Source organism: Eulemur rufifrons, chromosome 8 (assembly GCF_041146395.1).
Source record: "Eulemur rufifrons isolate Redbay chromosome 8, OSU_ERuf_1, whole genome shotgun sequence".
Taxonomy (NCBI): Eukaryota; Metazoa; Chordata; class Mammalia; order Primates; family Lemuridae; genus Eulemur; species Eulemur rufifrons.
In genome coordinates, this window is record NC_090990.1 from 81,588,757 (window position 1) to 81,616,253 (window position 27,497).

At 41.4% G+C, this 27,497-nt stretch overlaps 1 protein-coding gene across 1 annotated transcript in view; it reads right to left on the reverse strand.

The window, feature by feature from the left end:
* The window catches only part of SELP (selectin P), a 39,462-nt gene that overhangs the window by 5,909 nt on the left and 6,056 nt on the right, over window positions 1–27,497 (reverse strand). Inside the window, 11 exon segments of the mRNA XM_069479193.1 lie at window positions 616–825; window positions 1,652–1,837; window positions 7,095–7,280; window positions 10,606–10,791; window positions 12,670–12,855; window positions 14,390–14,575; window positions 15,171–15,353; window positions 15,889–16,074; window positions 16,555–16,662; window positions 20,048–20,434; window positions 22,173–22,263. Of these exon segments, the coding sequence (XP_069335294.1) occupies window positions 616–825; window positions 1,652–1,837; window positions 7,095–7,280; window positions 10,606–10,791; window positions 12,670–12,855; window positions 14,390–14,575; window positions 15,171–15,353; window positions 15,889–16,074; window positions 16,555–16,662; window positions 20,048–20,434; window positions 22,173–22,263 (2,095 nt within the window).

Below are 27,497 nucleotides of genomic sequence, written 5' to 3' on the forward strand. Positions count from 1 at the left end.
AAGAAGTGGAGACTATCATACTCTTTAAAGTATTAAAGTAAATACTCTTTAAAGTATTTTTCAGGGAACTTCAAGTCGTTCCTAAAATTTATGGATAAAAAACTAAAGCTAAGGAAATCGATTAATTAAATTGATTAAATATGCTTTGTGGGAGATACAAAGAAGAAAGAGACATAGGACTCAATGCTTCATGTATATAGTGATAGCTCTTTGGGGGCTTAATGTGGCTTAACTTTTTCATTAGGTTCCAATTATTATGAAAATATGGAATTTTTATACTGTCTCATAATTATTAGAATTACAATTGGTATTGACAAATTCATATAGCTGGTTTCATGCTTAGCATGCTTATGTTCTAACACATTTTGGACATCTGCAAATGTTTCCTCCTTTAGGTCTTTGAGTACCAGAGCATTAGCTTGTGACATGAGGAAGGACAGAGGTGATGTGCCCGCTGCACATTACTTCTGGTTGGGATTGGTGTGGATTTCATGGAGGAGCAGACACTTGTAGTGTTTGTTGTGGGTGGGAGGGATTTCAACAGGCAGGTACAATGGCCAGCTTGAGTACCTGCAGGAAACCAGCATCAGAACTGCCTGCTCCTTTTCACATTACCTCTGCATGCTGGAGTTACTGCTGTCCATTGTCCTGAAGGTCTGCATCTGAGAGTGCTGTCTCCCAGAAGCGTGAAGCCAGCTTCGCATCCAAAATAACAGGTGGTATTCAAACCAAAGGTTCCCAGATGATGGCTACAGGACATGGTTCCCTGCCCAGGAGCGATGAGGGCTGGGCATTGAACCTCCAGAGCAGGAACCGATGCTCCACCTGTTGGGAGAAAATGTTTCAATTTAGAGAGCTCCCAATTAAAAGGAGCACAACAGAGTTAAGGTTGATGTGGAATAACTGCCTTTCACTCCATTTATAACAAGGGAGGCTCTGTGATATCTATAATATTTAAGGAAGTTAAGAAAAACTATTAATCTCAGGCATAAAAAACAGATGAGGAAAATCATTTGAAATGTCCTTGAAGAGATGATTCTCTTGGCCAGAAGAAGAAACTGGGGGTCAATGTTACTGATACTAAAAAAAAAGCAGCAGCAGCAGCAGCAGCAGCAGAAGAGCTCGTGCAGAAATATAAGAAATTCAGTAGAAAGCCAAACATATATGGGCTAATTGCCTGCCCACCCCTGCTTTATTGGGAGGTGGTATTGTTCTCTGGCCAAAGGTCAACATGAAAGGTGAAATGTGAATGACGCCACTGCTTTGTCATTAACTGCTATGTCGTAGGAAGATGATGATTTATTTTTCTGCATCTCAATTCCTTGGTTTGAAAAGTTGGACCAGTGACTCCTCCCTTGTACTCTGTCTTGGGAATAAAATGATGGAGACCAGTCAATTGGCTCACCAAAGCTCTTTAAGAGGCCAAAAATATGAAACAAAATTTCTGTGTAAGAATCAATATATCTTTTGTTCATAAACATAAAAAAGTCCTGTCACTCTTTAGAAATTTGTTAATCCATAGCCTGTGTTTGCTAGACCCAAATAATAACATAATATGTAACTGTCACATACAAGAGCTATATAAGTATTTGTTACTATTGTGGAAAATTTTTCCAAAAGCAGAACTGTGCCAGCACGTATATAGTATTACCGTTGCAGGTTGGTGGAGGTGCTGACCATCTTCCAGAAGTTGTGCATTCCACGTCGTTGTACCCCTCCAGCTTAAAGCCCTTGTTACAAGAGAAGTGGCAGGTGGAGCCAACGTTGAATTTTCCGAGAGTGTCAGAACAATCCAAGCTGCCCTGCTCTGGGGCAAAGAGTTCTGGGCACTTGATGGCTGAGATATCAAATCAAGAGTGTCACAATCTCCAAATTTGAAGTTCTGTGTTATTCAAATTTCATTCATTTATATATTTACAAATATTTAGCACCTACCATATTCCAGGTGTTTTGCTAAAAAGTAGCATTTCACAACATATAAGACAGGTTCTTTACTGCAGAGGGCAGTGGAGGGATGGTGAGCTTGCAGAGAGGAATATAGGTAGAAGTCACAAAGGTAAAAAAGTGAAGGACTTAAGCAGCCACACTCAAGAAGTCACAATGTCATCCTGTTTTCCCTATACCTATTTTCTGCTTCAGGGAGCCTCCCACAGCCCCACTATCTTATCTGAATGGGTGCAGTGCAGGGTTTCACTTCCTCCTGCCTGACATTACTTCCTCTCAGATATCCTGCCATCTCCTCATATTCAACACATCTAAAACTGCAACGATCACCTCCATTTGAATCTCCAGGCTGTTTTTTTAAATGCCATAGTTCCTAGCACAGGAAAGCTTAAAACCTCCCAGTCAAGTTAGATTAGTTCCCAGGAATTTCCTAAATGGACCTCACATGTTCTTGCTCCTGGTTCTTGGCTCACACTACCCTGAATTTTTTTCCATTGCACTGGATAAAATCCTACTAATGCTCCAGGATCCAACTCAACACACGGCCTCTCTGAAGCCTCTGCTGATCGTTGCTGAACTTGTCTCCTCTAAATGCAACAGCTTTTTGTTTGACCTCATGTGCTGTCATGTCACATGTCATATCTTCCTCCTTCTACTGCACAGAAAGCTTCTAAAACTCAACAACCCTTAATCTTTGTGTCTCTCTTAATTCCCATTTCAGGATCTCAAGAGGTGTGCTCAATAGTCACTTGCCAAGTAGATGAATAAGTGAATTTTTAATTTACTAACCACAATTTCTTCCCCAAATTGTGTGGTGGTTTTTTGTTTGTTTGTTTGTTTTTTGTTTGTTTGTTTTTTACAAATTATTGCAATTACATGTTTCTTTTAGCCTTATGTCTTTCTCCCCATTAGGTTCTCTGACTATTATTTAGGGTTATACTATTATATAGTATAGCCTTACTATTATAAGGCTATTAATTATCGACAAATATTGGGTCATGAACAAACTGGGAGATTATTGTTTATTTAAATCCAAGGCTATTCTGAAGGTATTATAATACCTTGGTCAGATAAGGCTCATTTTGTTTGGTTATTTTGATTTTAAAAAACCTTTTCAAGGTCTTATGTGCTGCCTTGTGAAACAGTGATGTACAGTACTTGGCTTTCATATGCTGGCTCATGTGATTTTCAGTGGCAGGCTGTTCACTGAAGGACTGTGGACTCTTATTGCATGAATCCACTCAAACAGCCAAAGTGACATAATGAATTTCAGTTCAGTATTCTCAAATTGTTGAGTAATTAATAACTCCATGTCAGGAAAATTAATTCCATTTACCAAATATCTACTAAACATGTCTATTTGTGTAAGTCCTAGATGTCAAATCATTTGTAAACGTTTCACTAAATACCTTTTTCAGCATTTCTCAGGATTACATCTTTAAGCCCAAGAATGTTCAGAATGTCGGCTGCATGAAAGCAGGAACTTTGTCTGGTCTTTCAACATGGGATCCCAGGGGATACGGCCTGGCACATAGGGGTTCTAAAAATATTTGCTAAATAAATGAATAAATTAATGAGTACAATTTAATTTAGATGCATTCTAATATGTGTTTTTAACTGATTTGAAAAGAAATAGGAGGAGTTCCAAAAAATTCATTGAGGTAACCCCTAGTATAAAATGAAAATTATTACAGCATTAAATCCACTTGGGAGATACTGCTTGGCCAAGGTTACAGATCCAGCCTTTTGTATTTATGAAATTTTCTGAACCCTTTCAGGTAAAAATTAACCTATTGACTAGGTTGAAAGGCCTTTAAGTAACTTTAAGGGCTTGATTCTGAATTGTGTAAGGAAGCAGGTTTTCCCGTTTCAGGGCCAGTCTTTGATGAGATACATGGCAGCCCAAGCCAGATCTGGCCTGTGGTGGGCACTCAGGAAGCACGGGATGAGTAAATGTATGGAGTTAGACTGAAGCTGTCGGAGCGGAGGGGCTTAGTGCAGGTGTAGAGGAAGAGATATACATACCAAGGAATGACCTCTGTGTGTCACTTTAAAAAGTAGTTATTTTTAAGCATACTCTAAACTTTGGCAAAATAACTGAGTAATGACAAGAAGAATAGAAAACAGATAAGGGTTGCTTTTATTGCATGCTTAGTGATCTATTTTCACTAACTTCCAGGGCAGTTCTGTCACAGAGGGGTCTTCATTGGTGTTTTTCTGTACTCTATTAAGTAGGTATATACATGATTGCATGCGAATTCATGAACATATTGATTTACGTTATTTTAAGTAAATTTAGTATATTCATCTATGTTTCTTTTTATTATCTCATTTTACTTGAGTTGGATATAGTTTGCTCAATAACTTTCTAGAAAGAAGATATAGTATAAATAATAAATGCAACTGAGTTGCCTATTCTAAACACAAACTTTAAAATTAAACTAAGAACCCTCATGTAGTCAGAGAAATGGTGAGCAAATGAAGGAAAAAAATAGAGATGTCAGCCATGCCAGAGCTTAGAGGGCATGGGTTTGCTGTATTTTAGGACGTGGATAAGCAGGAACAAGGCAAAAGCGTGGAGTTGGGGTTGGAACTTGGAACCAGGACTACTTCTCCCACCTCAAGGTGAAGATGGACATAGAAGTTGGGTCCAGCAGCCAGACATGGTCTTCAAAGTGTCAATGATAGAATGCTAAGTGATTAGTAGATCAATAGTCTGTATCAGAAAAGAGGCCTAACAGGCAGGGCCAGGAAGGACACAGCAACTGGATACAAGCAATCCAGCATGCAGATGGTGTCATGACAGTTGGTGAAGAGCCTCCGGGACTGCGTAGGTTCACGGACAGGACTTTGGGCCCTGAAGGGCAAAGGCAGGGAGAATAGTGGAAAATAGAGTTGGCCTTCTGTATCTGGGTTCTGCATTCATGAATTTAACCAACCCTGGATGGAAGATATTTGGGGGGCAAAAATCCACAAAGTTCCAAAAAGCAAAACTGAAGTTTGCCATGCACCCAGTGCTACATTGAATTCTTGTGAATGAAGTGATGTGTATGCTTTATATTAGGCATCATAAGTAGTCCAGAGACGATTTAAAGTATACAGGAGGGTGTGCATAGGTCACATGCAAATACTGCACAATTTCATTGTATAAAGAACTTAACGCATCTGCACATTTTGGCACGTGTGTGGGTACTGGAACCAATCCCCTGTGGATACCGAGGGACAACTCTATAAGTAGAGCCCAAGTCCCAGAGGGCCCAGGGAACTGGTGTTCTAACTAAAATGGAAATATTTGTGGAACCACCCCCCAAAAATGAAATCTTGCATTGCACTCTGCAGAGAGACCCTGCGAGCTCCACCTGCCACACTGCCCCTGCTTACTTGGTGCCCCCTGAGCCCCTCTGATGTAGCCTAGCACTCTGCAAAACAGTATGCGAAAGTCAAGGTTCTAGGGGCTGTGCTGAGGGTTAAAAATTCATGGACTCAGGCATATGCGAAAAGAAGAGGAACAATTTACCTAAATCTGGAGACCAAATTTGGAGAATGAGATAGAAACACTGGTATGAAAACCAGAGCTCAAGATCAGGATCAGACAAAGCTGACAACTCTAAGGGCCATAGTGGGCTGAAGCTGCCGTCCATGGTCAGGGTTGTTTCTGGACACCGATACCGGGTGGGGGCTGGGCCTGCAAGGTGGGAGGCAAGTGCTGCCTCCTGTGGAGAAGAGAGGGCTGGAAGGGATGGAGGGGAGACGGGCTGCAGAGATTACAGATTTAACAACCATGTTGGTTGCATATATGATTTTAAACTTTGATGAGATTTGTTTAAGGGATTTTTGATTCTTTAGCCTTAAAATAGAACGTGAGAAAATAGAGCTGATAAATGTTCATGGAATAAATGAATAAGAGCATGAGAAATAAATTAATGAACAATAAAGCATAAGCCCTAATGCTGATCCCCATAAATGTTCTAGATTCCTCAGTTGGCTTGTAGCATATCTTTCTGATGGCAGCAGGTAGCATTTTGTATCTTTTAGCCTACATAATTCTTGGCTGGGGAAGAAACCTCAGAGGTGATCTTGTCCACTCTTCTCCTTTTGGAATTGAGAAAACTGAAGCCTAAGGATGTGAACAAGACTTTCTTAATGGCACAAGTATCTAGATATTAATCTAGTACTCGTTCCACAAGAAGGAATAAATAATATTTCAGCTGTTTTTCAGATAACACTAATAGATTTATCCCAACACATTTTCTCATCTGATCACCAGGCACTGCCATTTAACGAGTGATTGCCCCAGGATTTAGAAGCCCTGCCACTGGGTGGCAGTGTGATGCAGTGGGAAAAATACTAGCCCTGGTCAGACAAGTCATTTGAATCCTGACCCTACCCTTCCTAGCTGTGACCTTTGCCAGCATCTTATCCTCTCAAAATCTCAGTTTCTTCACCTTTAAAATGGGAATAGTAATAATAACAACCATCTTAAAGGTTGTGTCTGTGCATTGAATGTGATAACGTATAGGAAATAGTTGGTACAACATAAGCAAAAAATATTACCTATGATTGCTGGTCTCATCATCGCTGACTACTACACTGAACAATAAGCTGGAACAATGGTGACTTTTGAAACTAAACATGAGCTACGCTAGGATTAAATTACATCCATCCATGAATAAGCTCAGTGTCTGAGACTTAGTAGTACTCTGTGAAGGCGACTGTAGGAAGGAATGAATGAATGATGAGTGTAGCAGGAAAAGACTTTATAAGAAAGTAAAAGTTCCAGTGACATAGCTGAGCTTCATCCCTTACTGATGGTGTGACCTTGGACAAACTACTTAACCTCTCTGAGGCTGTGTTTCTTTCCCATCTATAAAATGGAGGTGACATTGCCTTTCCTCATTGTTTCAGAATCATGGTAAACATCAAATGCTATAATGACATGAAAGCACTTCATAAAACTGTGCAATGTTTAATTAAAGTCATTAAAAGACTATTCCGAGAGAGAGAAACTTTTGATATAGATTACCATGCTTTGTGGAGAGTGTGTTGTTTGTTTTAGCTCAGGTACATTTTTACATAAATCCCTGATGATGGTGCTCCACTCTGCAATGTCATCTGAAAAGCCATAAGAAAGGACAGACCCAGGAGCCTACCTTCACACGTTGGCGGGGAGCCTGTCCAGTGTCCAGAGGGAGTACAGTCCAATCTTTCTGGTCCAGATAATGAAAATCCCTCATCACAGATGAATTGGCACGTGGATTTATAACTGAAATCTCCAAGAGGTTGGACGCAAGTCACTGTCCCATTCTGAGGACTTAGCAAAGGTGGGCAGCTAATGGCTACCGTGAGCATGGCAGAGGAGGAGAGAAGAAATAATTTTAGCACACAGCAACCTGAAACCAATGGTGTGTGTGTGACCTCCTTAATACACAAGTGCAGCATTTGGCTAAAAATGATTGTTCAAACTGCATGGTGCTTTATCACCAGTTAAAAGTTATAGGGGTGCAAAATAGTAGCAGCTTACAGTTGACTAATATCCTGACATGATCTCTCACAAACAGCTTCCAAGGTGACTTTAAAAGGAAGCTGGTGTTCTGTTCAGAAAGAGAGTGATGCAACTCATTTCAGTTGCCCCTGGAGAGGAGTGGAAGTGACTGCTCCCTTGATATCTTCTTCAGAAACAAGCCTAATGACCTTACCAGAAAACAATGCAAACACTGATTGCAAACAGAAAAATGGAAATGGAGTAAAATACTTTCTCCCCCTTTCCCTGACTAGGTGGTGGGAAGGATGTGGGTGGAAATTCAGGCTCTGTTACTTACTAGCAATGTATCTCAGGACAGCAACCTTCTTGAGCCTTGGTTATTTCATCTTTAAAATGGGAAAAAGTATAATCCTTGCCTTGTAGGTTAAATAAATGTGAAAATTAAAGGCATAATTAAAAATCATGGACATACAGTAGGTATATAATGTGATCAGCTGTCTGCATATGGTGGCTTCCACTTCTTCCCCATAGTTTCATCCTACAGCAGTCAGCCACAAATGACTCTACTTGTTCACTTACCAATAAATAAGTTAAATTAGGCTTCATAGTTCTTTGCTACAGTTTATACATGTAGAGTTTGAGGTGCTAGGGCACTTGCCTGGGTCGGAGATCATTCTGTGTGACTTTTGGCAAGTTACTTAACCTCTCTGAGCCTCAATATCTTCACCTTTAAAATGGGGAGATAGCAATACGTAGCTCCCAGGATTTTTACTCTGATCCAGAGCGAAAACACTCTGTATGCAAATGTTAATAGCTGTCGAGATGTTCCTCTGCCAATTAATCAAACAACAAAGCCCAGATTAAACATGTTGACATTAAAAAGTAAAGACTAAGTAAATACATGGTTTAGGGTATTTCTTCTTCCCTGTTTGACCTGGTTGAGCCATGTATGGCTTTAGACCAGAGACAGTGGCAGTGTGGCTGTCCAGGAGTCATTTTTCAGCCACTGACTTGAATGGCATGAGGTTTTAAGAGCATTTTCTATACCTTTCTCTTCCCTTCATTCCTTCCCCTCTCCAGCTACATTCCCCCCAATCTGATCAACTTGTCCAAAGCCCTCGTTGTTTTCTGCCACTTGAAAATTCTTTCTGCATTAAGTGTGTATGTGGGGTGGGAGAGGGAAGCCTGCAAACTGTAAGGACCAACAGGGCAAGGGCTGTGAGTGAGGACCTTGGTGCCATGGAGCCCGTTTCCAGCTCTTTTGTAGCTTTGCCTTCTGACAGCAGGGTGGGTGTGGAGGAGTCGGGGACATTAAAAAGGGAAATTGTCTGATAGCACTCTCTCAGAAGTGTTACAACATCTAGTGGATTGCAAGCCTCGTGATACCTTCCTGCCCAGCTCACATTTTGATATTTCACTTGACACCTACCCAGCAACAAGAGGAGAAAGTTCAGTCACAGTAAACAACTAAAAGCAGAAGGGAACTGGAAGGTCACAGGAAGCCGTGGTGAGTGGCAACCTCCTTGCTGTGACACGCCCACAGGCAGGACAGTATGGAGCAATGAACTGTAATCTGTGCCCTGCACGGCCCAGAGTTGCCTGGACAAGCCCTGATTGTTGTGATAACGGTAATCATGCACTCTGAGTTCTTCCCGAAAGCTGAGTGAACTTTGAACATATCCAGGCTTCAGTGTAGCCAGGATGAGCCCAGAGGGGGCAAAGTTACAGCACCACCCCGTTTTCCCAGACCCAGCTCTGAAGGTGCACCCAAACCTGATAACATTGGCCATACTCAGACGCCAGGGGATGCACATCAGTTCTGCTGGGTTTGTTCATTCGTTCATTCTTTCATACACTTACTGTTGGCCTAGGTTAACAGTGGGGTGGTGGGTGCATGCGTGTGCATGCTTGTGTGCGACCTAAATAGAAAGTGGTTTCCTCTTCATAAAAAACATGTATCTGCCTGCTTTCACTTAGGTGTCGAAAGTCTATACAAAGTGAACGGCATGGCAAATAATGTAGAAATGTCTAGTATTTTACCCATTTAACTTTGTTATTAAAAGTATATATACATCATAAAATACTAATTGCACAGAGGGGAAAATGGATGGGGAAAACATTGAAAGAATACATACCAGAATGTTAACAGTATCTATTTTAGGGTTAGAGTATTTAAGAGGATTATTTTTCTGTAGTTTTATAAATGAATATTTATTTATTTATTTATTTATTTTTTGAGACAGAGTCTCACTTTGTTGTCTGGGCTACAGTGCAGTGGTGTCATCATAGCTCACAGCAACCTCACACTCCTGGGCTCAAGTGATCCTCTTGTCTCAGATTCCCAAGTAGCTGGCACTATCAGCATGCACCACCACACCCAGCTAATAAATCTTGCTTTTTAAAAGCAGTATTTCCTATGAATGTAACTAAAGAGTTGGATGCACTGAGAGACAAAAAGAATGCGAATATAAAAAAAAAATACATCTATCCTTCAATTCACAAATATGTATGATTAGAACCAGTTCTATTTCATACAGGTGTTGCAACATTGACAGAATACACTAGATTTTTATGTCAGGTACCGTGCAGATATAAATGCTTATACTGAATCTGCACATTTTTTTCTTCTGTAACCTCCAGTTCAAAGAGTGGTTTTATCCTCTTTCCATCATTCTCCACTTTATCCTAAGTATGTTTCTTCATTATTACACAGATCTTGGAGTACATTTGCAACTAGATAACTATAAATTCTGTCCCCCTCCCGCATTCCACCATTATGCCCCATGGTTCCTCAGAGTAAAGTGCCATGTCAGCCTTGGGACAACCACCATGAAGCAATTTTTGTCCTTCTGGTCTTCTTTCTAGATACTGTTTTTAGCCAGGTGAGAATAGTTCCCCAGGTTGGTGACAGGAGCCTTCAGGTCCTGGTCCCGATAAGGAGTTAGCAAGGGCCATTCCCTATTGCCAAACATCCTGACACTGTGTTACTTGCCTAGCCCCTGAAGACATTTACATTTGGGGTCCTCGGGTTACAGGATGAAACAATGAGTGAGAGTATTTATTAATTTTCCAGTCCATTTCAAGATGGACCCTACACAATTACGACCTTTAAAATACAGCCTTTTAAAATACTGCCTATGATTATTTCCAAGATGCTGGACAGAATGGACTCTTCTTACCTTGGCATTCAGGAGGAGCAGCACTCCAGCTTCCAGTAGCCAGGCACCGTAGCACACTTGCACCCACCAGGAGCAAGCCCTCATCACAGGTGAAGCTGCAGACTGACTGGTACCTAAAGGCACCAAAGGGATGGGAGCAGTTCACCTGGGTCTTGTTTGGAGCCAGAAGATCCTGGCACTGCAAAGCTAAGTGGTGAGGAAATAAGGAGTAAAGAAACAGTAATATGCAAGTACTCATTGATTTCGACCCATTGGCCTTTAAGAACAGGTATTCTTAAATTGGGCTTGCTTATCTTGGAAGATGAGAAGGGTCATTTAATTACAATGGCACATGAAGGATTCTATTAGGAAAATGCTAAGCCATTATTGAGCATTTTAGCAATATGTATCGATAATTTTTAAACTATTATACTTTTGGACCCAAGAATCTATGCTAATTATGAAATCATGATGCATCTAAAAATCAATTCAGGGATTTTCATCAAGACATTATCAGTAAGAACAAAATATTGAAAAATGCCACTAATCTGGGGCTGAGAATAAATTATGATGGATCCATGAAATAAATATTAAAGGTCATTAAAAATGACAAATAGTTCACCTTGGAAAGATATGAGAGGTGTCTCAGTGTATAATGTCATTAATACTTGCCTAGAGACAAGAAAGGCTCAAGTGATCCCTTATGATTTCCTTTAAGTATATCAAAGGGCTCTTCGACACATCCACGATTCATCCGATTACCTTCACTAGTTCTCACCACCGTGGTGCATGGCCGTCTATTCCTCCATGGCTTTTTTTGTTTTGATTTCATTTTTTTTATTATGGTAAATATATATGGCATAACATTTACCATGTAACCAATATTAAGTATGCAGTTCAGTGGTATTAATGTTAAGTACATGTTGTGCAACCATCACCTCTGTCCATCTCCAAAACCCTTTTCATTATCTCAAACTGAAACTCTGTACCCATTAAAACATAATTCCCCTTTCTCCCCTCCCCAAACCCCTGGAACTACCATTCTGCTTCCTGTCTCCATGATTTTGACTACTCTAAGTTTTTCATATAAGTGGAATCATACCGTTTGTTCTTTTGTGACTGGCTTATTTCACTTAGCACAATGTTCTCGAGGTTCACCCACATTTGTAACATATGTCAGAATTTCCCTCCTTTTTAAGGCTGAATAACATTCCATTGTAAGTGTATGCCACATTTTGCTTATCCAGTCATTCATTGATGGAAACGTTCATTGCTTCCACATTTTAACTATTGTGAATAATGCTGCTACAAACATAGGTGCACAAATGTCTCTTCTAGACTCTGCTTTCAAACCACTATCTCATTTTAAAATCAGGGTGTATTTGGACCCAGGGGAATCACATAAATTGCCCAGGGCTTTCAGTAAACAAAAACACAAAATGTCAAAATTGCACTTCTGGAACGTGACTTCTGTGTGAGGTACCCCTTGTAAAAATATAATCCTAATGATTCCCTGTGCCTTAGTTTTGTAAGAGCAAAATATTGAAAACCTGAAATATTAAAAGAGGATAATTTTGTCAAATCACACCAAAGACATATGATTTATAAGGTAATATTATCATCATCATTATTTTCCCTATAAAGCTCATGGGAGTTTTGTAGTTGCTTTTGCAACTACTAGTGAGCAGGTAGACAAGGCAGATAATAGTACCCCCATCTTACAGAAGACATTGAGCCTCAGAGAGTCCACAAGCTTACTGACAGGAAATGACAGGGCCAGACTCAACACCTTGTCCACTATTCTTCCTGTCCCACGCTATTCCTCATGCGTCATGCCTTCCCCCTGCCACACCCCCTTCATGCCACCACACCCACTACGTGTCACTCAATGCAACGCTCACCTTGACTACACTGTAATGCACATGTTATGTATTCATCCCTAGTGCCAGGCACACAGGGGCCAGCACACAGTAGGTTCTTTGTGAATGTCTGATGAATAAATACATGACAGGGCTCAGTGCAGACACTGATGTCTTTGATTAACAGAGACACCAAGAAGAACATTTCAACTGTCATCGACCGTACCTTGACAGACGGGGGCTGGCGCTGTCCACTGTCCCACGTCAGTGCATTGAACTACAGCAGCCCCTCTCAGCGTGAAACCCTCAGCGCAATGGAAGCTGCAGTTGGTGTTGTGCTGGAAAGCTCTTGATGACGGGGAGCAATCCATGCTTCCGTGGGTGGGCCTCTCCAGTGGCTCACACGAAACAGCTGAGCAGAAAAATGATCTTCTAAAACCAAGTCATGGAAGGACCCAGTTCTTTCTCAGAAAAACCTCCCAGGGATGCTACATTTTTCCTACCCACATTGTCAGGATGTTCAGAACCCCAAATCTTTCATTTTCCAAAGGGAAACTGCCTGGAACACCTTCCCATGCCCCTCTTTGCCTGGCTCGCTCTCACCTGCTCTGCAGGTCTCAGCTTAGACTTCACTTTCCTTGGGAAGCCCTCTCTTCCCGTTCCAGCTCAGGGGTAGGAGCACCTCCAATGTGCTCCCACAGCCCCTGTTCTTATGTTGTTCATACACAACTGTAATTCTTCCTCACTACACCGCAGTCTCCTCGAGGCTATGGTCAGTCATTCAGAGTTGTATTCCCAAGCCAAGCACAGTGTTTCCCACATCATCGGTGGTCATTAAATACTTACTGACATTATCTGTGAAATTGAATCTGGAAAGAGTAGATACAAGGAAAGGCTGAACTTGTAGGGCAAAAGCTGGACTAGCATAGCTTATTGTTGACACTACCACCTGGCCCTATAAAATAATCCGAAAAGGGCTTTGTTTCTGGAGCACAGGATGTCATCCTGATTAGGCTTCAATTGCCAAGTGAGTGCAGCCGGGGTGAGTTCCTGAGTACAATTAAGCCCTGAGTGACCTCAGTTCTGATAAAGATGGGTTTCCTCATGCTCTTCCTTGATAAACCATTTCATCTCCAGGCTATTCCTGGGGTTTTGCAGAGTATTCAGACCACCCTTTCACTCTGGGCTTTGACCTCTGGTTTTTACAGAATCAGGGCATTTAAGAACAAAATACCCTCTGGTGCTTCTTTCTTACTTTACAGATGAGAAAAGTGAGGTTCAGAAATGTTAAGTGACTTCCCTAAAGTCTCATAGGTAGACAGAGGAGAGCTGGGCTTGTAATCTAGGTCTGGTCTGGGAATTCACTAACTCGCCTTTAATTTCCTAGTCTCTCATGACCCCTCTCTGCCTTACAAGTTGAGAGTGTGAGACAATTGCACAGAATTCAGTTTTGTGGTGTTATATAATTGCCTAGGATTTCATTACACACTTTTTTGATGCAGTGTTCCTTTGCTCCTTTGTCAAAGGCTGCCACCAAAGACTACGGGGGAATCTCTCTCTTTAGCCACTGCTCTGACTCCCTCTCAAGTACAGGCATTGTCCCACAGCTTGGATAACGGGAAAAAAAAAAAAGAAGCAGAAACTAAGGTTGAGCAAGATCCCAGCTCTATGCTAGGTACTTTAAACATGCTGTTTAACTGTATACTTTTAATATACTTAATGCCCACAAAGAACCTTGCAATTCTTAGCTCCATTTCACAGATAAGAAAACTATGGTTCCCTGAAAACCATAGTTTCCCATAGAAAACTATGGTTCAAGAGGTTGAACAACTTGCTCTAGTGTCACAGCCTAGCAGAGGTCACCCTGACATCAAGAGCCCTTGGTCTTTCTATTGTGCCATGACTCCTTCTTGGACTGACTGGGGGCTGTCAAAAGAAAACCCTACCCTCACAGGCTGGCAAGGGTGCAGTCCAGTGGCCAGAGCCGGTGCAGCGGAGTGTGTCCAACCCCCTCAGTCGATAGCCAGGCTGGCACTCAAATTTACAGCTGGAGCCATAAGCAAAGGCAGAGAGTGGATAAACACAGTCCATAGTTCCGTTGCTGGGGGCTTCCAGGGGCTGACACTGCATAGCTAGAGAGAATAACCAAAGATAAGGAAAGAGAAAGTTACTAGGAAGGAGAAAAACCCTGCCCACAGCTGGAGAGCAATGGTAGAACCTCTGGAAATGGAGGTGGAGCTAGGAAGATCAAGGGGCAGGAGACCCTAATTATGTTTTTCTAGACTTGGAGTTCCCGTCCTCGCAGCAACCTGAATCTCTTAAACATGCAGATTCCTCCAAGCTCTATTCTGAATGTCCTATGTTCACTGTACCTCTATAAACTTGTCCTGGCAGGTCTTCTAATGTCTACTTATGGGTGCAGATGCCACTGTTCCCACCTTATGTGAGATTCATGAATGAGCCCATTCTGAAACCGTCTGTGGATTGTGAATTTTGGGAAAGGAAGGAGTTTTAATTTTGTTTCTAGCAAATTCAGCCTTTTGTTTTTCTAGAGTTTGAAACACTTTTCTCGTCCCAGATGTACCCCATCTAGCTGGGTGGCAGGTGGAAGGAGAGTTAAATTTTGGCAATTCAGGCCAGCTTGCCCGTAAGTGGCTAGTTTCATCTCTATGCCCAGCAAGGACGGTGTGCAGTGGACATTATACACCCCTACTGCCTGACACTCACTTTTGCACACGAGCTGGGCTGTCCACACCCATGAGGCTGTGCATTGCATCACCTCTGGCCCAACCAGTACAAATCCCTCTTCACAACTGAAGCTACAGCTAGACCAGTGCTGAAATGCTTTTGCAGAGTGAAGACAGGTCATGCTTCCTCAACCAGGAATCTGCAGGGGTGGGCAGTGGGCAGCTAAAAACAACCACAGGACAATGGTGTGAGTCCTTGGGCAAATGATTTCCAGCACCCTGGAAGTCTTCGGATCCTGCAGCAGCTATACCTTCCTAAAGCAGCAGGCAGGGTGATGCGCTCGGCTGGTTAAATGGTACTTTCAGTTACTCTTGGAAAAAATCCAAACATCCTTGTTTTTCATTTAGAGAAGCAAGGCAAAGTGATCATATTAATAATATTCAACCCATAAGTCCTCATCATTATAGTCTGTTCACTTTGTAATTACTAAGGGGAATGGGGTCCCTTTGTAAGGCTTTTGACTGAGAATCAAGAATTAAACTTACTAAGTCACTCTACAGATACAAAATACCGTGAAAACCAAAATTACAGTTAGTCTGGTAGACAGGTACCAGCGACAACCAGAATTTTCTATTTAACATAGATCCTCATTATTTCTCACGTTTTTTAATGACGATAGATCATTCAGTCCCTCTTCCCCCTACCCCACCCCAGCCAAATTCTAGCTGTTAGGATGGAAAGAGTGAGGTCTACACACCGACACACTGCGGGGGCTCGTCTGTCCAGACTCCAGAAGCCAAACAGTCCAGCTTGCTGGGCCCCCTCAGCTGGTGCCCCTCTGGGCAGTGGAAACTGCACTGGGAGTGGAAGGAGAAGCTTCCCAGCGGGTGGCTGCAGTTCACAAGCACGTGTGGAGGGAGGGCAAATTCTCCACACTCTCTAACTGCGGGAGACAAAAATATTGATTTATTTTTCATTGTCGACTTAGAGATCATGTCAGATTTGCTGAAAGCTGGAACTATAATGTAACCTTCTTAATTCTAACTTTCTAAGCTTCCAACCCAAGCTGTCCATCTTTACTTGGTGCCTTTGTATTGGCTGCCTCTTGGGAAATAATCATTCTTTCACTGGTTTTTATTTCAAACAAGTAAAATAGTCTGAAAGAGTTCTCTTTATTTTCCTTCCTTTGCATTTCCCTTTTCTTTTTTGAAATTTTATGAGTTAATAGTCTCTCCAAGAATAAAATTTTTTTACCCCAGAGTGTGTGTCTCGGGACAATTTGGGTGGAGCAGATAACAGATGATAGAGGGGGGCTAGGACCAGCCCATACTCACTGGAGAGGCGCCAATGTGACCTACTTCCTGGCACCACATCTAGCATAAGACCAATGACCAAAATAATATCCACAAAATAGAAGCCTGACCATATTCACACTCTGGCCCGTAGAATCCAGGGTAGCAGGAGCAGGTGTAGTTCCCGATGGTCTCAATGCACTCCCCTTGCTTGCTGCAGGACATGTCCTGGCAGGAGGCTGCATAGACACAGCAAGGTCAGAATCATGGACATTCACAGGAGACATTAAGAAAAGCTGGATTCTTATTCTGAGCCACAGACTCAAGCCCTCTCAGGTAGGACTGAGCTAGCCAGACCACAGAGAACCACAGTGTCATCTGGAAAGACAAGCTGTTCCCTGCATGAGGCATTGTAGGAGTCTGCTGGAGCACTGCATGGCTCTTATTTCACGCTGCATTTAGCATTTCCTAAGAGGGGCATTGCTATGTGTGGACACAGAGGGACAAATGGAGCCACTGATAGATGTGTGGACAGAGAAGCTCCTCTATGTGGGACAAAATGGGTTGTGGTTTTCTAACCAAGAGTTGTACTCATTGAGTTGAATTACCATGGAAGCTCTCATGCCACGTGTTAGAGCATGGAGGTTAGGAAGCAGACGTCGGGGGCCGGAGTTGCATAGATAAGATCTGAATCCTGGCTCTGCTGCCTGCTCACTGCCTGGCCTTAGGCAAGTTACTTCTCTGAGTCCAGTTTACCCAGCATCAGGGCCCAGACCCTTCTACCTTTTGTGTGCTTCAAATCTATGCCCACTGCCATATGGACATTTGGCAGAGGAGCAGAGGAGCCAAATGAGATGTTTAAGACCTACGTCTGGTAAAGGACAAACAACCCTAAGATAAGCCCTAAGTTTCCCGAGGTAAACATGCCAGGCTTAGAGGTTACAGACCACGGCTCAAATGCCAGGACCTCCACACTAAGTCCATGCCACTGGGGTGACAATAAAGAAGGACCAGGGCTTCTTTCCTGCAAGGAAGTCTTTGAGGGTATATGTACTTGGTGGAGGATCATTACTGGAGTTAATACTATGAAAGCACTGAGAACGTTTTCACTGATTTTTTTTTTTTTTTTTTGATGAGGTCATGGCTGGGGGCAAGGTCTGGGCTGGACTGCTTTCTGGTGGTCATTTCCTCTGCACTAAGCCCTGGCCACGTGTTTGTCCACTTTGGGGTATATTACAAGAGAAAATCCATATGTCACATAGAGGGTTCTGCTAGTGCTAGAAGACCTCTGTGTTTCCTTTCAACTCTGAGATGTCATCATTCTATAAACCACGAAAACCTCTACAGGAAGAAGTTACCATGGCAGCCAGTGAGTTTGGTGCAGCTGCGCTGGGGCACAGGGAAGGGTTCCGGGTAAAGAGAAGATGCAGAGGCAACAGCAGCTGGTGGATATAGGATTGGTCCACATCTTCCATTCTATCCACTTTGCCCCCTAACCTTGACCCCACAAGTGTCCTTCAGTAGTAACACTTGCCTGTCTTATGTTCTTGAAGCATATAAATTTTGCCCTGATTTTAGCTTCCTGAGGATCTCAGAATTCTAAGAAAAAAAAAAAAAAAAAAAAAGACAGAACAGGGAACGTTCTGTATTCTATCCCATTTCAGGGCTGTCAGGCAGGTGAGCAACTTATCTATTCCTTTTGGATGGATCTCCAGGAGGAGAATAATGATGATTCAGTCAGTAAATCTTTTTTTGACAGCCTGATTCTGAGGTCTAACAAATCCTAACATGTAGAGAATTATTCCAAAAATCACTTAATCATTTCTTACTGCAGTATACAAATCTGTTTGTCATCTATTTCCCACAGAGAATTGATGGTTCTACATCCTTTACATTTTGGATGACAAAATGCCATTCAGTAGTAGTGGCTGTCTAGACTATTGTGTTGGTAGAGATGGAACCCATCTGTGTTCAGGTGAAATCGTTCCAATAAGTGATGTCTGCCATTATTGCAGGTTAGAGGAATAGCGTCATTTATGACAATAATTTTCAATATTGCCATTTTTTGGCAAGCTTTATTGGTGAAGACTGTCTTGCAAAAATGGGTGTTGAAGTTTGGGTGGGGGGGTGGAAATCAGTGGCATATTGAAGCAGCTAGGGGCTGTTAAGATAGTCTGATAAAGGACAGCTCTAGGGAGGCAGTGGCCAGAAAAGGTAAAGAGCCAACCGGGAGAGCAGTCCGATGAACTAATGTAATGCCCACCCTGGTGCATGAATAAATGGCCATTAATTAATTAATACATAAATGCATTGTTTATAAAATGAGATCTGACTACATGACAAAGCATTCGTGGATATGCTTTCCTCAGCTAGGAGGTTTGGGTGAGGAGAGGGAAAATGTAGAAGGAATATGCCATGTATTCTGTTCCATATGTGTATTACTGAAGGATTCTGAAAGAGAAATATTTAAAATCTAAAAAATTGAGAACATACATAGCAAAATGTGGCACGTGTAAGGTGATTTTTCAGAGATGCTCTAGAGTACTCAGGACCCTCTTGCTCAGGGCAGTCCGGACTCTCCCTCGCCGCACTGTGTGTGCTACAAAGTGCAGGAGGGGCTCCTCTACACAGGAAGCAACATCAGAAAGGTGGGGTCAGCTCTGGCACTGGGCTCATGACTGCAGGAAGACCAAGCTTTCGCGCATGTCTGCTTACTCTGGAACTGGGAGAACTGAGAATCAAATATACCCCCAGGATCTCACTTTTGGTTCTTTCTTCCCTTTCTGGGCTCCCCACCCTCCCACCAAAGTCCACCTCCATTGGATATGTTGTTGTTGAAGAGAAATTATAAAGCATTTGCCATCCTTAGTTATGATCTCAAATTGTCTCACAAAAATGTAGAGTAAAGCATGTGGTGGCATATGTGAATGAAAACCACCAACTTTGGAGTAAGCATGAATTTGGAACTGGCTCCACCACCAACTAGCTTAGAACCTTGGGCAGATTACTTAAAAGCTCTGAGTCTTTCCCTCACCAGCAAAATAAGAAAAATAGAAGGACCTGATTGATGAGGTTGTCATGAGGACTAAATGTAACTAAGACTGAATGAACAAATGACACACGCACTCAATGAACTAATAACAATGCCTGGAACACATGGGCATTCAAAACTATTTGCTACAGCTGTGTCTCCCAGGGTCCAGGGCTGAATTCCCCCTCAGCTTATACTCTCTCTTATGCCAGGGCATAGCAGAGGCGGGGGTGGGGGAGAGCTCAAGACCTAAAATTTAGGAGATTGGCTTCTAGTCATAACTTTGTTTGTCCTGCTCTACAAGCAAAGTTAGGAGAAACTAAAACTTCTGGAGTAACCATTTCATCAGTAACAAGGTGAGAAGGGTGGGCCAGATGATGTCAAATTCTCCTCTAGTTTGAAACTGTTGTTTTTCTCTAATCCTGATCTTACATTCTTCAAGGTGCTCACTAAAGCTGATTGATTAAGTTTACTCCTTGACTTCATGTCCCTGCCTTTGTGACTCCACAATGTTAACCCAGAGTTTACATTGACTAGGGAAGGCATTTTTTTTTTCTTTTAACACTCAAATTTCAGAGTCGAGAAGGCACTACCTGTGTAGCACAGGGCCCGCTTTCTTTTCCCGCAGGGCTCATCATTCCACTTGCCGGGGGCCGACGCACTCTTGATGTAGATCTCCACACAGTCCTGGTTGTTTTTCTTGTTGTTGGGCTCATTGTCAGCCCAGTTCTCTGCCTCCTTGGTGAGAGTCTTTTTGGTTCCCACCCAGGTCCAATTATTATTGATCTTTCGAATCCCAATCCAGTAGTAAGAGCTGTAGTAGGGTATGACGTCATTGAGGTAAGCAATTTCATTTTTATTCTGGATGGCCACTAAATCCGTGAAATACTTCTGGCAGAATGACCTGGAAAAATTCCATGAGTATGCGTTTGTGCTGTAATGATAGGTCCACGCTGCCACTTCTTTCTGATTCGTTAGTTCTAGATGAAAGAAAGGAGAGTGAGTACCAGGTCAGCATCCCCTGCCAGGGGATTGTAATCCTAAGTATACTTCTGCAGAGTCAGATGAGCCTCTGACCAGAAGACGAATACCCAACACATGACTATTTTATGTCGAAGGTAGTTGTTTGAAGGGAAAAAGAGTTCTTCCCACCTTTCGCTTGAAAGTATACATGAAGTCAGAATAGGAAAATGTCCTTTTCTGAGGATCCTTGGTGTTAAAAATTTGGAATCATAAGATATCAGTTGGAAGGGACCATGGAGGTTGTCTAATTCCCTCTTCTTCTTTTATAAGTGAAGGAGATAGATTGGGTACTTTGCTCAAGCCCAAATTAAATGACATGCAAAATGTCTTAATGGCAGGTTCTCCTCACATGGAAAGTAAGATGCTTTATGATCTGGACCCTGCCAGCCTCATTGCCCGCCAGTCTGCCTTCTTAGCAAAACAGAAGTCCCACTTACACATCTTTGCACATTCTCTTCCCGCTCTCCTGGCTGCCCTCCCATCTTCTGCCTGGTAAACTTGACTCCCTATGCTTTCCATGACCTCCCCAGATAGGCTCAGAGTTCCTTGCTCCAGGCTCCTGCCACACCTGGTCCCGGCCTCCACCGCCTTTACTGCCGGGTATCATCATGTCTCTACAGTGTGGGCCACATCTGCTAGATCGTAAATCCCTGAGGAGGGGTCTCTCTTTAGCTCTGGATTCTTAGCATCAACCATAGAGTTTGGCACCTAATGGGCATTCATTAAATACTTAAATAAACACATAAATATGTAAATAAAGAAACAATCAATAAATACATAAATAAATGCAGCAGGTTTGTGGCAGAGCCAGGGTTAGAAATTAGATCTCCTGATCTGCAATTTTATACTCATTCTATTTCTCTTGGTTGTTTCTCTTTGATCAATTACTCTACTTCCTCCTCGTCTGCTTACTCACTTACTAAAATAGGGCACAAAACAGCCCTACTTTAGAAGTGTTTGTGATATCAAATGAAATAAAGAATGTGCCCTTCAAAAGTATAAAGATGCTATGGGGCAAAGTATTGTTATCATAACCTCTGGGAGCTCCCCCGGGGCAGAAGAGGCCAGTTCCCACAAGAAGAGGTGTACAATGCAAGCAATCAAGCCTGGAAATGGCTCCCTTTCCTGTTTATAAAGGCTTGTTTCTATTCAGCCCTCTCCTCTGCAGCCTGCATGAGGGTTGATCATGTTTGTACCTCCCTCGCTGACACCTCTATGGCATTGTTTTGCCTTAAGACTTTATTCTGATATAGCCAGGGCTGCGTTATAACTTTCACGGACTCTAGGCAATTTTATCTTTGCAGGCTCCTTCCTCCATAATAATACATTAAAATTATATTTTGCAACTGCATTGGCATAAAGATGAATATATTACTATATATTAAAATATTTTCTTTGACTTCAAAGAAAATTATTATAAAAGAAATTCAAACATTTTTTGTGGGTCCCTAAAAGTATTATGCACCTGTGCCCAAACCCAAAGATACATTGGTCCTGAATATATCCGTTTAAGTTCTTTCTGAAGCCTTTTCTACCCATACAATTGTATTGGATACATTTCTCTTCCAGAACTCTGGGCTTGAACAGTTTTTCCATGCTTCCCCAAAACCGGCTACAGTCCTTAACTCCTCCCATTTGGCTCTGGGCTCTACCCTAATTACTCAGGGCTAAGTGAAGGGGTAGCATAGAGTTTACCAGAGATCAGGGCACTGAAGAAAAGGAGTTGGGTAGCTCCAAAGACTACTTGCTGGAATCCCTGGTTCCAGATGGCTTTGAAGCAACTGGCCTGTAACAAGAAAAAGGAAAAAACAAACAAACAAACAAAAAAACACAACTTCCTTTTAGTATTCGTATACTACCAACATGGCCAAAATAATTCTAGTTGATAATTATTATGTTGAATTATAATTCTGCCTATTTCCACGGGGAGGGTGGATCAAGCCCTCTGCTTCCTTCTTCTCATTGCTCTGCTTCTGAGTCCTACTCTAGATGGACGCTGTAGCAAGGCCCAGGACAGAGTTCATTTCTTCATTCATTCAACAAATATTTATTGGGTACTTTGTGCCACCAATATTTTTCTTTTGAGATATATTTTTAATATATATGTAAGAAAAATACTAAACACATGAATATGGCTGTCATTATTATTATGTAATAATCTTCTTTTAAGAACTGGCATATCACACCCAAGAATAATAGAAAGTCACTTGAGAACTCCTTGATTCACCCAAATAATGTCTAACCTATACTCTGATGCACAGAGCATCAACTAACTGTACTATATGTTACCATCTAGTTTGTAATATTGAACTATATTTTATCTTCTTGCTTTTCCATTTCAGCATATATCTGTAATTCTATTTAATAGTTAATATATATACTATATAATGTTTCTTTATATATATAATAAACTTATTCCCCTTGTATCTACAGCAACTATTATTTCTCAGGAGCTCCTTTCTGTTGGGATTTAATCAAATCTATGAACATTTAAAAATGTTTTTAAACAAGTAAGTTCTGGAAATACCCATCTTGTCCAACTTCTTCATGTTGTACTTGAAAAAACTGAAGTTTAGAGCACCTAAATAACACATTCAAAAAGACAGTGGCAGAGCCTAACTCTGAAACAAGAATTCTTTCCATTCTACTTTGTTACCTTTATAAATTTCCAGGCTTCCAAATCCATGCTGTGTTGCTCTCGTGAATGATAGAGTGTGCAACATGATCAAGCCTAGCTGCTGCACCTGTTCCTCCAAAGCCACCCAAACATTACCACCGACATAAAAACAGTACATTTGCTATGCAATTGCAGCTTTACCACTCTTTCAGCCAGAATGCTACCTAAAACTCGCTCTGTATAGAAATTCTGAATTGCCACAGACCACACCCCAGTAATGGTGCATGGGATGGTGCAGGGTGATATGTGTGTGTGTGTGTGTGTGTGTGTGTACATGTACATATGTACTACTGACTACAGCCTGACCAGATCCTGGTAAAGATACAACTCAAATTAGTGCAAATTTCCCAGATAGCAGGGTTATCTAAGTATAAGAAGCCTGGCACTTTTCCATCTAGGAGTTTCTTTAAATATTGGCTTTGATAAGTAGGCATATTTTGTGTTCTTATAACCTATGACACAAATCAGCTGACCTCTGCAGGAACTAGGATTAAACACTAAAAGCATCATAATGTTATGATTTATGGTGTGTTTATTTGTGCAGGAAGTAGGATGATAATCCCTCAATTGCGACTTAACCCCCATTGTTTTCTCTGCATTGCGTTGTGTCACCAGCTATTATTACTACCACATTTATATTCAATACTCAGAAAGTACCATCCCAAGTGATGGAGCAGAAGTCTTAAAACCAGGATGTGCCTGACTTTCCAAAGGGTAGCAGGCAAGGAGAGTGTTAATTAAACCTATATTCAGATTCTCAACTTTCACATGTGTATTTTCCTAAAACCAAGGTGACTAAAAACACAACCTTCTACTTGACAAGAGAAAATCATACCTTTTACTAATCTAACTCTTATTTATCATGGAGTCTTGCCTTGGCCATAAAATACATGGGTATGCCATAGACAATTCAAAATATTGGTATAGGTATTAAGAATTTGAATGCTTCAAATGATAGTGTAACAAGTTCTTTTTCAAGTCCGGTGATTTCCATTTCTCTCCTTTTATCATTTTTAGGGAGGACTCAATTAAGTTATTAGCTTTGACTAAATTTTGGTAATAAATCACTATAAAATTTGGGACATATAACTTGGAAGGAGTTCAAAGAATTGAGAAACATTGCTAAAATATAACTTCAATTTCCACTTACTTATTAATGTGAATGAAGTTTCTCCATGTTTAAATCCTTAAAATGAAATATAGGAATAAGGCTGATGCTGAACTTGTCTAATTTGGTTGATTAATAATGTTCATTCATGGATATATGAACGAATAGGGGAAGAGACCCTCCTTTCATTTAAAGATGCACCTTCAATAGCATTTTAAATATAAAAGTTGAAGTTACTTATCAAAACTTGCAGTATATTTAATGATAGTTTATTTGTGTACTAAAAGCAATTGTTAAGCTAACTCAATCAAAAAGAAAAAAATTTAACACATAGAAACTTATGGCTTCAGAAAATTAAAATCTCGGCCGGGCGCGGTGGCTCACGCCTGTAACCCTAGCACTCTGGGAGGCCGAGGCGGGTGGATCGCTCAAGGTCAGGAGTTCGAGACCAGCCTGAGCAATGAGTGAGACCTCGTCTCTACTAAAAATAGAAAGAAATTATCTGGCCAACTAAAATATATATAGAAAAAAAAATTAGCCGGGCATGGTGGCGCATGCCTGTAGTCCCAGCTACTTGGGAGGCTGAGGCAGTAGGATTGCTTAAGCCCAGGCGTTTGAGGTTGCTGTGAGCTAGGCTGACGCCACGGCACTCGCTCTAGCCTGGGCAATAAAGTGAGACTCTGTCTCAAAAAAAAAAAAAAAAAAAAAAAAAAAAAAAAGAAAAGAAAATTAAAATCTTTTAAATTATGATTTATTATATTTTTATTTTTACAAAGAACCATGATGGGGTAATCAAGAAAAGACTTTAAACTTAAAATGTATTACATGAGGCCAAAATTCTGTAGGGGAAATAGAATAGAAATAAATATTAAAGGAGAGAAAATGAATAATGTAAAATTTCTTATTATTAAGAGCTTGCTGATAGTTTTTTAAGTGATGAGGATTATCAGATCATGCTAGTATTTAATTCCATTGGTAAACTTAAAGAAATTGTATAACAGGTTTTTTTTAAAGCCAATCCTTATAATACATTGGAAATTCAATCTTTTCTTTTAAAATTTATGATGAAAATTTTTAGCTCTCCACTTAGAAAGGTGCAAGAGGTTACATAGTTTGCTAGAATATTTTTAGAGGTACAGAAGGAAAAATATTGCTGCTGAAGGGCACAATGATGTAGCCTTCATGAGGGGAGCCTGGCGTTTGCCTTTGAACCTGTGCTGGGTTTCTACTCAGGCAGACTGGAGGAGGGCAGCGAGTTGAAATCTAGTGGTACTCTTCCTGTGTACTTAGGAAGTGGTTTTCTCCCTGAACAAATTATTTCTGGAGGTTTCTCTGGCTTTGGGGCCAGCTCAGGGGACAGGGTGGGGAGGGTGAGTGGGTGAGGCTCCTGACCCCCCATCACTGTGCCCAACTCTACTCACTGTTTCCCATTTTGACTTGTTTGTTTAAACTTTAAATAAGATTTGGTTTAAACAAAATTTCCTCAGCAAGCTGGTTTTAAACATTTTAAGGTTTTAGAGGACTGGTAGGTGCTTTTGATCAAAGCACAACATCTAAGAAAGGAAAATGCAAGTCCATGTGCATCCCCTGCTTTAATCTGACCATAGTTTTCTGCTTCTTTTAATCACCAAATATTAATACCAGGAATCACCTTTTTATAGATTATTTCAGAGCTGTAGGAGACCATAAAGATTACTGCCAAATCAGCTCAGCACGTCTCTGCCATTCTGCAGTCCTTTGGACCAGAAATGCTCAAGATGGGGCAGCCACCACTCTCCATCACTGAAACTCAATGAGTCTAAATTATTTTTCCAAGCTTGCTCACCTGAATGTACATTGGGTTAACACAGTGATTCTTATTCTTGCAGGGCTCATCAACCTTGAAAGTCTGATAAAATCTATGATCAGACTTCTTCAAAATATGTACACTTGCAATTTTTTAGACAATTTCAAATGGTTCATGGACTCATTAAATCTATCCATTTGTTTAATGGATCCCAAGTTCAAATCTCTGTGTTAACTGTAAGGCAGCACCTTGACTCATTGGTGACTCATTGGTGACTGACAAGGGCTTGGCGTGGAGGTATGGGGGATGGATGATGCTTAAACATCTTCCTTGAGTAATAATTTTCCTCTGAAACTTGCTGGGGGAGGACAGGGAGGGCAGGTCTTCTCACATCTGCTCCTGCTCTACAGTGTAGTCTTCAGGATGGTGCTGGATCTAGAAGGCTAACAAGTTAAGAACTCCATCCTGTGTCACTAATCAAGTTAAGTGTTGAAACAAGAGGAAATTCCTCTCTAGGAGAAGCAGCCACATGCCCTGCTAATTTTTAATGTTCTCTGGCAGCCTGGTTCAGACTGGAAGTCACTGGGAAGGAGTCCGAGACTGGGTCATTAGACTAACATCCTGCGCTTGTGTAAACCTTCAGTAAGCATCGTGGTTATCTTTGATTTTTATTTTCCAAAGAAGTAAAAGTGATTGTGGGTTGAATAAAGAGCAAAGAAAGTGGAAGCAGGAAGTGTTTTTTCCTTTGACCTTACATTTCACAGAAAGAGGTACCAGAGGCCAGTAGACTCCTGTCCCACAGCTTGCCAGTGTTCCAGGTGGCTTACAAAGTGGGCAAGAATTGTGCCACAGAAAGGAGATTCTGCTCTCCTGTCTGCGTTGTAGACCAGAGCTTTGTACTTCTAGAAAGGCTGAATCAATGTCCCTCCCTCCATCCTTTGTCCTTCTGCTCAGACACTGGGGGAGGAGAAAGCAAATTTCAATCTAACCGCTGAACTGAGTGTAACTTTGAAAAGCTCTAGCACCAAAGGGGGCTTATATAAGGAATGTATGTTCTTACTAACAGGCAGTTTCACTCACCCCAGCCCCTTCACCTACTGCCCACAGAGAACCAGAAGTCTTCCATCAAATGGTAGCAGGGAGGGAAGATCAAGGGTCTCTCCTTTGTTTGGACCCTTCACATCAATCTGTCATCAAATTCTGCTGACTTTACCTTCTGATGGGATACCTGGCCACTCCCCAGATTTCTACTGTAGTGCCACACACTGGCTTAGACATAGTCATTTCTTTCCAGACCAGGGCAATCATCTATCTTCTAATGGATCTCTTTTCCTCCAGATCATCTATCTCCAATTCTTTCTCTAAAATGCATGAAGAATGATATTCCTAATACAAAACTACGATCATACTGCTTCACTGCTTAAAATCCTTCAACTGTTCTCACTCTCT